Source organism: Canis lupus, chromosome 12 (genome assembly GCF_003254725.2).
Source record: "Canis lupus dingo isolate Sandy chromosome 12, ASM325472v2, whole genome shotgun sequence".
Lineage (NCBI taxonomy): Eukaryota > Metazoa > Chordata > Mammalia > Carnivora > Canidae > Canis > Canis lupus.
The window spans coordinates 21,549,803-21,563,908 of NC_064254.1; the positions used below are offsets into that span (position 1 = coordinate 21,549,803).

A 14,106-nucleotide genomic window follows, 5' to 3' on the forward strand; every position below is an offset into this window, starting at 1 on the left:
GCTTCATTTTCCTGCCCCACTCCGTGGCAACACACAAGGCAAGTTAATTTTTTCAGTATTTCCTTTCCTTCAGCTTTACATCTCCTCTAAGATGGAGACTTCTTTCTGATTTAACTGGGGACAAGGTGTCACCATGCCAGCCTCTCTCAGTAGATAATAAAGGATATCTGCTTTGTAGGTTCATTCCCTTGAATTATAGTTGAAAGTGAAAATCTAAAAGATTTAGGATTTCCTTCACTCAGTGGGGACCTTGAGGAAGCTGCGGTCACTCCATTCCTCTTTTTCGTGGCCTGCGGGCATCACCAGAAAGTCCGTTCTTCCTGTCTTGAATGAAATACACTCAGTTCCTAATGTGGCATTTCAGAGGTTTCATTTTATTTTGCGTATCTAGAACCACTTCGTTGCAGGAGCCTTCACTAAGCCACTTTCATTCCTAGGTGATAGAATAAACCACACTTTATTTTTTGTTTTTACTGGGGATGATTCTTGGAGTAAGATGAAAGTCTCTCTCCTTTGTACATGAAACATTTCCTGTTCTTAGAGATCTGTCAAGAGCTAGCTGTTTGTTTTCCTATAAAGTTTCTGGCTTTGATAACGATTTTTTTTATGTAGTGACTTTTAAAATGATTTGTTTCTAATTGCTGACTGTTTTTGATGTTCTGATAAAATTAACTCTCCACCTCTAGTGATCTAAATGAGAAATATGCGGTTTCATCATGTGAAAAGCTGGATGAAGGGGCAAAAAAAAGAATAACTATTTAACACAAAAAAGAACAGCCAGATGAGAGATAAAGAGTGATGATTAGGAAGACAGTTGTAACTAATGAGTTGAAATAATGCTTTTTACAGGAAAACTAAAGAAACTGTCGATCTTGAAGGTGGATCAGAACAGACTCACACAGTTGCCTGAAGCAGTTGGGGACTGTGAAAGCCTCACTGAGTTAGTTCTTACAGAAAACCAGCTCCTGGTGAGTGTGGGCTGCGCATTCAAATGGATATGTAGGGTGGGGGTTCTGTATCATAAAGACATTTTAGAGTAGATTCTACTTACTCATAATTGGGGTAGACTACATGGACATGTTCTTATGTTACGTCTAAAAAAGGGACTTCAGAGCAAATGCATGACAAAAGGATGATTGGCTTTTTACTTGCATGAGTGAAGAGAATGGTGGTCAGGCTCCCCTCACAGGGGTCTCCGGTGAGGGGTAGGGAGGAGTGAGCCATTGTCAGCTGTGCCCATGCCTCAAGAACCACTGGAGGAAATGTTCTCTCAAGGTTCTTCGAGCAAATAGAGAAGGGGAGAAGGTGTTTGGCTGGGAAAAGCCTTGGTGAGACTCAGGGGTGGGGATGAGTGCTCTTGGCGAGGTTGGGCGTGGAACTGAGATCTACCCCCACCCTAGAGATTGGACACCGAGGTGGCTGCAGGTGTCCCATGCTTGGGCCGGGCTTCCCCATCCTCCTGAGGGCAAAGCTTTGGCATCCACCACCTGCTGGGGGTGGTGCAGATGAACAGGGTGACAGCAGATCTCTGTTGCTCCTTCCTTCCTGCTTCCTCTGCTTGCATCAGGCCTTCACTGATCATGTCATCTTCTCCTCCTCCTCTCTTTGTGTCTTGTAACATCTATGTTTGCTTCAGTTTACTTTCTTAACTTTCTCTTTCATTTTGTCACTGTATTTCGTACCCTACTTTCCCTACTCCTTTTTCCTCTTCTTTTTTCTCCTTCCTTTATAAAAAGAACAAGCAATACTCTTGAGGTGGAAAGAGCAGAAAAAGACAGCATGAATGGGTTGGACACAGGGCTGGTGTGGGAGCTCAACACCTCTCTCCTCAGGCAGCTCAGGCAGCCTCCTTTGGTAGTAGAAGTGCTCAAATCTTCTGATCCTAGTTTATAGTTTTAGGCTTACAGATAGTAATCATAGCAATTGTAAGCATAACATTCAACCCTGGCTTCCAGCCAGGTGTTGAAGCTATCCGCTCTACCAGGGCCCCGCCTGGTTCCTGGGGTGCTCTGAGCACCCCATCTCCTAGCCCTGCTTACCTTGCTCCTGTCCCCAGGCCTCACAGCACTCCTGCTCAGGATTCTAATCCTCTCCAACCCCCCAGCCTTCTGGCTTCAAGTCATCCAAGCCATTCTTCCAGGGTGGTTCTCAAAGGTGTAGGCAATGAAGGGGTGAATCTTGAGGTGCAAATTCTTACTTATATTGAAGATATATATATATATATATATATATATATATATATATATATATATATATATATATTATTATATTACCTTTACCTTTTTCCTGGGTGTTTTTCTGTTTCCAGGTCTGTGCCTTTGATATCATTTCATTGAAACATTCTTGTTTTAACAAGAATGCAAAATATTTAATTCTGCATCTTCCAAGTGAGCTTTGACCTATCTGATATTCAGAAAGAACTATTATATCTCTTCCTGGATGAGATGATATTCTTTAAATCCTTGAAAAGATCTGTTTTACTGTGAGTCATATTTTTAAAAATGTATTAAAATAATAATTAAAATGTTATTTTAACAGACCTTACCTAAGAGCATTGGAAAACTTAAGAAGTTGAGCAACTTGAATGCAGACAGAAATAAATTAGTGTCTTTACCAAAAGAGGTATGTGTTTTAAAAAAACAATAATAATCATAAAGAAATAATAGCACACAAGGGATTAAAAATGTCATATGTTTTAAAAGACTTAATGCAATACTTTTTAAGTGTTATGTACTTTCATTTGTGAGCATAGAGATGGTTGGAGGAATTAGATCAAAGAACGACCGTCAGTAACATTAAAGACAGTAGGTGGGTCCAGATGACTGAGCATTGTAAGGTGAATTGATAGGATTTTAAGTGGGAGAAAGAGTTTGATATTTCTGGCTTGACATACAGAGAACTATTGACAGGAATAGGTAATTTAGGAATTTGGCAGAGGAAGTGGAAAACATTGGGTCTAACTGAGTTTAATGTGAAATTAATTTCTGAAGCGGTTGGGATTATAAAAGTGGGTCTTGACGCAACCCTTTTAGTGGGCAGAGATCGATAGTGGGCAGTGTTTGTGTCTGGGGGTAGTGAATGAACTCTTCGCAAAGGTATTCATATAAAGGAAAGTGAATGGGAAGCAATAGCCAGATTTTTTTTTTTTAAAGATTTTATTTATTCATGAGAGACACAGAGAGAGATTGAGGCATAGACAGAGGGAGAAGTAGGCTCCATCTAGGGTGTGGGACTCAATCCCGGGACTCCAGGATCACACCCTGAGCCTATGGCAGACCCTTAACCGCTGAGCCAGTCAGGTGTCCCTGATAGCCAGATTCGGAGGATTTTTTTTTTTTTTTTTTTTGTCAATGGTCTAACCAGGAGAAGAGACCATCACCATGCTTTGTGGGGAGTAGTTGTGCAGATGTAGAGACACTTCAGTTCTGGTGAGGGAGTTGCTGAAAACAAAAAAGGAAGCGCAGAGCAGATTAAACAAGGAAGCATGTGTGATATTGTAGCATGATGTTTAACAAAGAAGGCTTACCTTCTATTTGGAACTGGGCTGGGCGATGGGTAGTTGATTTTTTTGTTAGCTATTAGCCTGAAACTCAGATGAGCTGCCTTTCTTCCTTCCATCAAATCTTGTTGAGCCCTTGTCTCCTTTGCCAGGCTTCTCATGAAGGTGTGATATCATGTGATATGATCTCTGGCTAGGTGCAATGTCCTCCTATCTCTGTTTTCCCTTTCCTACATCTCTCTTAGGATAAATTTCAAACCACCATCCCACCATCCAGAACATGGTGGGGAGGGGTCTTATTTTCCTAGGGCCCTTCTGAGAGTGTCTGAGCTTTGCCTGGTTTCTCTCTCTTTTTCCTCATCTTGGTGCTATACCCTCCATGTTCCAGTTTTCTGCCTGGGCAAGACTGCCAGTATTCCCAAGGGGAAGCATGGTGAGGGGGTATTTGTCATAAATATGGCCATATTCTGACCTACTGTTACTCTGAGCACTGGCACTTAAATAAAACTGTTCCCTGCAGAAAGACTTCAGTACACCTCTGCTAAACGGGAACACAAGTAAGAGATTCTGCTAATCAGAACATTTCGGTTCTGGTCTCACAGTGATAAACCAAAACAGCTGATATCCTGAATATTGATGTTACTCTTGTTGAATGGGTAGCAGACTGGACACATAGACACATGCACAGAGAAGTAGGAAAGATTTATTAGTTTCTGTCTCAATGCCACATACTGTACTCGGCACTGTCATGTTTGTGCACTCACTGAGCCCTCATGACAACTTTTTGAGGTCGTAAGGGAGATTTCCTCATTTTCCAGATGAGGCAGCTGAAGGCCAGCTAAGCCTTCCTTAGCAGGCTTCACAAAGCTAGCGGTCAGTAGGATGGACCCCAGAGATGTGTCCAGACAGCCTGCTCACTGCTCTCCCATAGGCCAAGAAAAGCATAGCCACTCAGGCCACAGAGACTCAGTCCAGCCTTTTCAGGTGTGGCCCTGAGTTATGTCAGGACCTTGAGTTGGTAAAGAAAGGAGGTCAAACTCTCTGGTTTGAACATGTTATGAAATGAATACATTTTAGAAACATTTTCAAGGTTAGCGCTGAAGAGAGGGCTTGGAAGTTGGGTGTCTGTCCCCAGTACATTTCCCCACTCAGCCCATCTTCCCGTCCCTCTTTCTGAGTCTCTGGCAAAGGAATACATTCTAGGCACAGCTTTGACATTTTATTTGTGTAAAACTACTGCCATTATTTCAGTGTCTGTCATCTTGACATCTTAAGAGAAGGAAACTTGTCGTTAGGGTTCAGAGGGTTATGCTTACCACGTGCTGTGTGTTTGTGTATATTTAATAGAACAGTATTTCATAACATGGAAAGTGAACGTGGTGTGTAAATAGTTCTAGCATCAAAGCATCGTAGTTAGCCATCTGTTCTCTGTGAAATTGTGACTGGTTTTGTGGCAGATAGAGTTGTGTAAATGAATAAAGTCTGTGCCCTTTCTCTCAGTTGTGAGGTGAAGCAGAGAATGTTGAGGTTTTTAGGAACTGGCTATTTTCTAGCATGCCTTCACTCACACACATTACCTCCCAGAGTGGGAAAATGCCCCGAGCACATGTCCCTAATTCTGCTGCGGTTTACAGTTTGGTGACCCAGTAGAAATGGTGGAGTGCTTGCTGGTGACCATTGGGGCTGAGCAGCCGACCATCTCAGGCCTCCTGACCTCCAAGTGTGTCCTGTTGGTCTGCGCACCACTGCTCTGCCATGAGTCTCTGTGCAGTGGGTATGATAGGCCTTGTGACCATGTGTGCGTGTACGTGTGTGTGTATGTGTAATTGGGGGAGTGGGGCTGGGCCTAGTGACTATGTGTGTCTGCACTTGCTCTGCCTCCAAGCTTGAAACCATTTGATCATATCCTGCACTTTTCCTTGATTGGATTCTGTACTTGGAAAACTCTACTACTCTCTCTCTTGAGTAATTAAGTTGCATGCATGACATATCTAAGCTGAAATGCTGGCCAGTTCAATATATATGCCAAAAATCCATAATTGTATTAATTGCTATTGGTTTGGTGTGCCTTGTAGTTCTTCCTATTTTTTTGTCTTTCTTTAATTTGATAGTATTGTATATCATCAGTTTTAGAGCACATCTCCTTAGTCGATGGCAGTATCTATTTGTTGTTGTTGTTCCCCCCTTCCAAATGAAGGGGAAAGTTTGTACTGTGTGGGTCACAATAATAGATTCTGTTTGTGTTTTGTGGTGTTACTTCATAGTAAACATTTGCAAATCAATGAATGTCTCTTGTTTTCTTAATTGTTAGCTGCTTGGAAATTTAGAAAAGTCAGGTAAACTTGTTATCTTGTAAGTATTGTTCAGATCACAGTGCATTTCTAACTTCCATTTTGCTTTTTAAATGCATGAAGATTTCAAATCACCTGACTGCTTTGTGTGTTCTTCATTGTAAAATATTGGACATTTCTCTTCTAAACTCAGTTTTTTTTTTTTTTTCTAAATGACTGCATGGCCTGGAACCTTATTTTGTTATGTGTTTGTCAGATTTGTTCAGATTATTCTCTCTCAAAAGAATGCTTTTCTGTGAATTACATTTTAAGTTATTCAGAAATTCCAAAAGGCGTAACATGGCAGCTCATCTGTCTTCACTAAATTCCGGTTTGTCAGCACAATTCTCTAATGGAAAGGCTAGATTTGCTTTATTTGCTACATGTGGCATGCTTCTGATTTTTCAAGCAACCTATTTGTGTCTTTTATTTCTCATCCTGTTGTGTAAGTATGTATGCTTCTGGGAAAAGAAGACTCCCTAAAAAACTCATGTTTTTGGTGGAGGGAAGAATTAAGAAGAGACTGCATTGTGTGATGCGTGGACAGACAGGGAGTTGGTTTATGTGTGGTGGTAGGTGTGATGAAAGAGAGGCATCAACCTTGTAATATTCCCCAGCCAAATATTACCTTTAAACAATCTGCACCATCTAAAGAGATTCTGGCTGGAAGAAATTGAGCATGTGTTCAACTTTAGAGGCCAGTCTTTTGTCTCCATTAAGTCAAAATGACCATCTGTGATCTTTACTTCATCCCACCTATCCAGTCGAATAAGATAAAATTTATAGATTATTCATCAAAGCTTCTTTTTGATTTTGTTTTTTAAATCAGGCACTCTGTAAATGTTAGTTACCCATAAATAATAATTGTGATTTTCAAAAGTGTCTGTGGTGATAGAGAATTCGTTTTGTCAATAGCTTTCAGTCTTATTATAATTTAATTTAGTGTAAACTTCCATCATATTCTAAAATGGATTATTAATAAAAGAGATCAAATAAAGCCTAAAAATAGTAAAATAAAATATAGTTGGCCGTTGGATTTCAAAATGGAGAAGGCATTCCTAAACTTGAGAGAGGAAATAAGTTGGAAAAAAAGAAAAAACAGTTGATAGATTTGCCTGTGTAAAAATTAGATTTCTTATCTTCAAGAAGCCTGGAGACCAGGTGACACAAAATTATAGATGAGAGAGGTCTCTTCTTACTCTACCTGAAATCCTTCCAGGGCATTGAGAAAAAGATGTTCCCACTAGAGAAAAGTAGACAAAAATTAAAGCAAAGAACCTACCACAATAAATAATAAGTGATTCAGAGAAGAAAAAAATAGAAATGGCTATTGATGTAAAGAAAATTTAGCTCCATCAGTATTCACAGAAATGTTAAGGAAGCTTTTGACCTATCAAATTGTCAAGATCAAAAAAAAAATGATAACAGATGTTGGTGAGGGCACGGGAAAATGCATATTATTCATGGGAGTATAAATTATTACGTCTTCTCTGAAAGAGAACATGGAAATATTGAAACCTTTGAAAGTGTTCATACTCTTTGGATTCTGCAATGCCACTTCTAGGCCTTCATCCTAGGAACACGGTTGTGGTATACATGAAAACCAAGCACAAGAATATTTTTCATGTGTATGTAGGAACAGCTAACAAGTACATGGATTGGGGCAGCTAACACGTGCCAGGCACTGTACTGTGTGCTTTCCTGCATATTCGTGTCTCATCTTAGCAACAGTTCTGTGAGGTGTAGATAAGTCGTTATCAACTTCCAAGACACCGTGAAACCCAGATTCAGCTGAAGTAACTTGCTCAAGATCACACAGGAAAGAAATGGCAGAACCAATTAGCAGCAGCATGTAATGTGGGAGATTTGTGAAGTGATAGTTATGTGGTCAACAAAAGTCCTTTTAGAAACAATGACATGGGAGGATGTTCCTGATGTTATATGTAAGCAGAGGTGCTAAAGATCATAGTGTTGGTCCTAATTTCATTGAAGTGTATATGTATAATCACAAATGCATGGCAGTAATACTGAGAGATTGTACTTCAGAATGTTAATACCCATTATCCCTTTGCGGTAGGATTTGGTCTGAGTTACTTTTTTCATTGTGCTTTTATGCACGTGTATATATAGTTTTTATTTTCCAGTCAATGTAACTTACTGTTTTATAATTAGAGATGAAGAATGCCATAGCTAATTAATGGATATTTCAATGTCAGTGGCCCAACAATTCAGGAAGTCCCAAAGCCACATAATTTCCAAAATATTTATGAAATAGGAACATTCGAATAATATATCATAGATGATGATGATGGGAAATGCAAAAAGTCTTTGGTTTCTAAAATTACGCACCATATTATTACAGCTCAAATTGTTATTTTGACCAGATTTTGCATCTTGTACATTTTCCTTTCTGCCACAGCGAAATGTGGGTTTCATTCTCTTACATAGAATATTAAAAGGCAGATACTGAAGGAGAACGAAAGTTTCTTCACACTTGGAGCAGGTGTTCAAAAAGTGGAATCTAGGTAGACAAAGATGACTAATACAGGCTTTCTCTTTGGATCACTGAATGTGCTTATGTCATCTAGAGTAATGTTACCTGCAGGCAATTCATACCTAGTGCAGCTGACCTGACCTAACATTTGCTCAGTGACCTTGAGATGGGTTAAATCAGGTCCAAACAGTAGGGAAGGAAGGTATCATCTGGAATGAAGAGACACAACCCAGTGAAACAAAGATTCTCAGCTAACATTCTGTAGCTCTCCAAGCCCAGCCCCTTGTATTCTGGGAAGGTGCTATTATGTGGTTTAAGGAAGTTTAAAAATACCAGCTTCCTACGTAACTGGTAATAAGTTATTTAAACAGTGACTCTGCTTCCCAGAATTTCTAAGTGATACAGGCATTTTATCCTGATGATCACTAAAGGACCCTGTAAACTCTGCCTCATGAACCTGAGAAAGCAGAAATTTACATGAACTATATGTAAAATATACAACTGAATTGATACCAGTGCTTCACTAGCAGTAAAGTCACAGTGTATTTATCCCTAGTATTTAGCACAGTGATATTTTGTCATTTTGTCACTGTGATGCATTGGCAGGGAGAGATTTTTAAGTTCAGGTGTGTTGTGGGAAGAGCTCACCAATGTCAGCACAGTTCCAACAACACAGCAGGCACACAAGTGTTGACTGCACTTGTCATTTGGACCCGGGACTTTCACTTCTTGAAAAGAAGACAATAACTCACGTTGGTTTTCCAGCCACATTTATCAGGTTCTATGATAGGTGACAAATTGTATTTGTGGTTTCGTTTAATTTAATCCTGATTGTTACTTTAGGTTAAAGTAGCTTATTCAAACCCACAAAACACATGACCGAGCCTCAGTTCCAGCCCAGATCTCTGTGATCTCAGAGCATCCACTCCAGGACACCACATTCCTCTCTGGTGTCTATGAAGAACTGTGCCTTTTGAGCTATGGTTTTTATGCTTAATAATCTTTCCTTAAAGCCAAAGGCTCATGCCATGCCTTCCTGGCTGATTTGGAAAGACGTTTCTGCGACTTTTTTTTTGCTTGGGACAGCACATGCCTCTGAAGGGTGATGAAGACATCCCCAGCACACTGGGCAATAACACTCGCTCTTTGTTGGCATTGTTTCATTGTTTTCCTAAACCCTTGACAATAGAGATCAGCGGGTCGCTCGGCCTGCTGTGACTACCCAGAGTGCCTAGGAGACTCTTGAATGCAATTGCTTTCTACCTCTTGAGATCTCAAATGGATTCAAGATTAGAATGGTAAAGGAAAAAGAAAAAATAAGTAAATTAGACTGAAGCACAGTGGATAGCTCACACAGCCCTTTGAGAGTTCACATTATTTCCCCCTCCCCTAAAACTTAAGGGGTGTTTACTTGTCCAGAACTTATGTTGCTCCAACAGCTATTAGAGCAACATAGAGCAAATGGTGTCCCCCATTTTAGTTGGTTAATTTTTTTAATAGATAATATATGTACATGATCAAATTGAAAATGTTCACATGGTATAGTCTTGAGGCCCCAAAACAGATATGGTACAGGTGCCTGGAGCAGGGGGTAGCTTCACGACAAAGTGTCCACAATTATGATGCAGTCTCTGCTCATAAACACCCTCCAGTAGCTTATTTTACCATTGTGAGGGTTGTGTATGTGAATCACTACTTTGACCTTCCTGGAGTACAGATAAACCTTATGTCTTCAAAGCCAGGCCAGGTTGATAAGGTTAAGGAGCTGTCCAGCCTTAGCCACATGCTGACCTGGAGGACCTTTCACATGGCACACAGTGCCCCCCTCCCCAGAACCCAGAGCCCAGTGCTGATACCCCTTCACATAGAATAGGTCATAGGGAGTTCTGCTCCATAAGATACTTGGAGATTTCTTCCCATGAGTAGATCTTTGTTGGGATCATCTCAATTTATCAGAGAAGATCTAATCATGTCAATCCTCAAAAGATTCAAAGTTTTGATTCTTTCCATGATATTTCTGGGCATCTGAGTAAAACTATGATTCCTTTCCTCAAGGGAGGGAAGAAAGCCAAGCCCTCAAAGATCCTGTTGCAAATCTCTTTTAGGACATGCTACTGGGGCCCTATATTTATAAAACCTAAGAGAGGTCACTGTAGTGATTCTTAATAGAAAAAAAAAAAAGAGTATTGTGGTTTTCATTGCTACACATAGAAGCAGATATTAACTTCAAGGAGCAGCCTTTCACTAGTAAGTAAATAAACATAAGTGTATAAACATATCTAATGAGAAAAGTTGGTAGGTGATAGGATGGTTACTGTTATTGCTGTGCATCCTGGTTAGATGTACAAACTCAGTAAAACAATCTGTCACAGGGTTTGTATGAATCATAATTATGAAAGAAACACAGAGAGCAGTGAATCAGTGGGTATGAGGTATGAGGAAGACTTGATGGTATAGAGGATGTTTAGGTAATTTTGGACAATTGACAAGATTTAGAAGGACAGAAAAAAGAAATAAGACACAGTGGGACCAAAATGTTATATTTTAGAGGACAATGAATGCACCTGCTGGGATGGGAAATGTGAATACTAAGAAATAATAGAGACAATCTAAAAGCCTTTCTACCTATCTGGATTTTCCATTTTAGACAAATGTTAGTTTGTGTTTTCTTCTATGTTTATTTTTCTTTTACATCAATTATGGTTAAATACTGGGGTTAAATATATTATCTCAAGTCTTTATATTAGCTCCTAAGGGAAGATATAATAAGATTGTACATGAAGGTAATTATGTAGCAATTTCATAAATATGCTTTTTAATATAGATACATATATTAAACACATGTATACAAAGAAAAGGGCATAAAATGTATTCAGATATCATCGGAAGATACAAGTCTCCTGCCCCTCTTCAAGTGGGAAGCTATGGAGTATTTTTCCATGTGTCAGAGAGACATCAATAGGTTCCTTCATAAGCCTTTTCTTGCAGTCACTCTGGGTCAGGATAGTGAGTACTGGAAGAATGTAGTACTGTATGGAGTCCTGCAGAATGTTGTGTCTGAGATCGAGTGATTTTTTTCCACCCCCTTGGTTCAGCTTTCCTGACCATAGAAACCATAGCCAGTTTGTTCAAGAGAATGATTCAGGTCTTTTGTGCTTATGTCCTTTTTTGAAGACCAGGCTCATACAAAACTTAATTACCTTTGAATCATTTACTTTAAAAATAAATAAATAGTAATCAAATTTGGTGTGGATGTAGGTATTGATTTGCTTCTACCAGCATAAGTTTTACCAGAGTGATGAATGTATTTACTGAATTCAGTTTTTACTAAAATATTGTTGATTTTGCATTTGTCAAAGGAAAATGAATAATGAATTTACCAAGTTAGATTGTGAATGACCAAAAGCAATGAAAAGATGTATGGTGGAAATTAATGTACTTATTGTCTATCTGGTAACTCTTTTTCTTCTTCTTTTTTCTTTCTGTTTTTTTTTTTTTTTTTTTTTTTTCTGTTTTTTGTTTTTTGAAATGAACTAGAACACTGGGAACATGATTTAATATAAATGGGCAGGTCTTCCCAGGGGTGTGTGTGTATCATCCTTGGCCATATTTGTGAAATTTAGAATTCTTAATCTACCATATTACCAAATAACATTTGTCTGGACCTGGCTAGCTTAGTTTACATATTTAAAAGATACAGTTGCATTAGATAGCAGTGAAAAATGACTTGCTTTTCAGAATGAGATTTTTAGACTGTACCATTTATTTTCTTGATTTAATTTAGAATATGTACGTTTAATGTTTTGCAGAGATTTTTGTTAACTTATTGGACTACTTAGTGTTTTGTATGATTTAAATTAGCCATAGTTGGTCTTAGTGCAACTTAAAATCATATGATACCATTTTATGCGTCCTTCTCATGCCATTTGACAAGATACTCCAGTCCCACCACCATCTTCCACAAAAACCTGGAAAAAGGACATATTTTCTTTATCATTGTAGATTGGTGGGTGCTGCAGCCTCACTGTGTTCTGTGTACGTGATAATAGACTAACTCGGCTACCTGCAGAGGTGTCACAGGCCACAGAGCTTCATGTCCTGGATGTGGCAGGGAACAGGTAAGCATGTTTGGGTTTGCTTTCTTTGAAGGAAAAAAAACAAATGTTCATTCACCCCAACCTTTGCCATGCTTCTTTGCTATCTTGCCTTTGTTCCATCTTAAAGAATATGTACCAATTAGTCAAATGAGCAGGCCCAGGAAGTTGTTGATCTGAGAGCAGGAGTGATGGATCTGGATGGAGTGGAAGAGGTCAGGAATGACCTAAGTGCGAGACACTTTGCCATTTGAAGTAGATGCTTCTGCAGAAATGCTTCCCAGAACAGCAGTATAGTGATGTAAGAGAAACGGTGCTGCCTGAGAGCTGGGTTTTACCTTAGCTTTTATAGCTAGCTTTCATAAGTCATCCTGAACCTCTGAGTTTCCTCATCTCAAGGATGAGCTTGAACGAGTTTGAACTAGATTTTAAGCAGAGGTCTTGATGTGCTCTGCTGGTGATTTGGAACCACTTGAAATTGTAAACAAAATTGTATTCAGGGACACTTTTCTGTCACAGGGATCCCCAGCTAATGTCAGAATCACTAAGTGATCATAATCTGTAATAAAGTGAAGAGCCCCCGATGGTATCCGCCAAGGTCATAGCGGTGCCATTTCTCAAGTTCTGAAGTCAGAGGCAATGGTGGACTGCCCCTAGCTTTCTGGAATATGCCTTCTCTTCACCTGTGCAGAATATAGACCTGTTTCAGCCAGTCTGAACTTTTTGTCACCTCAGATGGCATATGTACTTTCTCCTGAGCCCAGACCAGCTATTTTTTCTACCTGGGACCCTCTTCTCTGGCTCCCGCTTTTAACTCTCATCACTCATGCTTTCATTTTCTGTGGGGAGCCTTCTTTGTGTGGAGCCTGCTTTTTTGAATTACCCCTACCATAGCACTCACAGCACCATATGATAATTGCCAGCTTATGTGTGTGTAACTGTCTAAATCTAAAGTTGCCTGAAGTCAGATGTGGCATCTGTACCACTGGACCATTTATCCCCACAGAGTGCCTGGCACATGATAAAAGCCTGGTAAATATTTGTGGCCTGAATGACAATGTTAAAAATGTTAGTTTTGCAGAGTGAACAGTAGGCCACTTCGAAATGCCTTGTATCACAGGCTACATCGCAAAAGGAATTTTAAAAATGCTTTTGAGTGTTATACAGTTAAATATGATCAATGATTTTAAATGAGAGCTAGCAGCAGTTGGGAGAGTGTTTGGGGGATTGTGGGCTAAGTGCTGATTAGCTGGTCACTTAGGTCAGGCACAAGCCACCATTTTTCATTCTGGCTAATGGATAGTAGGTAGTGGTGCTAAGAAATAGCAGGACTCAGCAGGCCTCAGGAAAAGCTCACCATTTTCAAGTGAAGGCTTTCAGGACATCTTGATAGATTTTTAAGACCTTGATATATTTTAAGACCTACTGGAAACTCAGGATTAATTTGTATTGAATGTTGACTTTCTGCTGGACTGAGTCTCATGTGCAGCATAGGGCTTGGGAAGAATGGTTCTTCCCTGAACTCCAGCAGTAAAAACTCTGTGACTCCAAACCTTCCCGGATTCTTGCCACACTGGTGAGCATGAATTTACATCACTAATTCTGGAGCAGAAAGATGGCTCTGATGCCTGAAAACTGTTTTTCACATGAGTGAAGCCTCTATTCTCTAGTTCTCAGGAGGGAAAGTTA

General features: G+C 39.6%; 1 protein-coding gene across 3 annotated transcripts in view; it reads left to right on the forward strand.

Moving 5' to 3' along the window:
* LRRC1 (leucine rich repeat containing 1) overlaps positions 1–14,106 on the forward strand; it is a 129,510-nt gene that overhangs the window by 104,859 nt on the left and 10,545 nt on the right. For all 3 annotated transcript variants that reach the window (XM_025419050.3, XM_025419052.3, XM_025419051.3), the window contains exons 9-11: positions 850–968; positions 2,539–2,622; positions 12,326–12,441. In XM_025419050.3, coding sequence (XP_025274835.1) covers positions 850–968; positions 2,539–2,622; positions 12,326–12,441 — 319 coding nt within the window. The remainder of the gene's footprint in view (positions 1–849; positions 969–2,538; positions 2,623–12,325; positions 12,442–14,106) is intronic.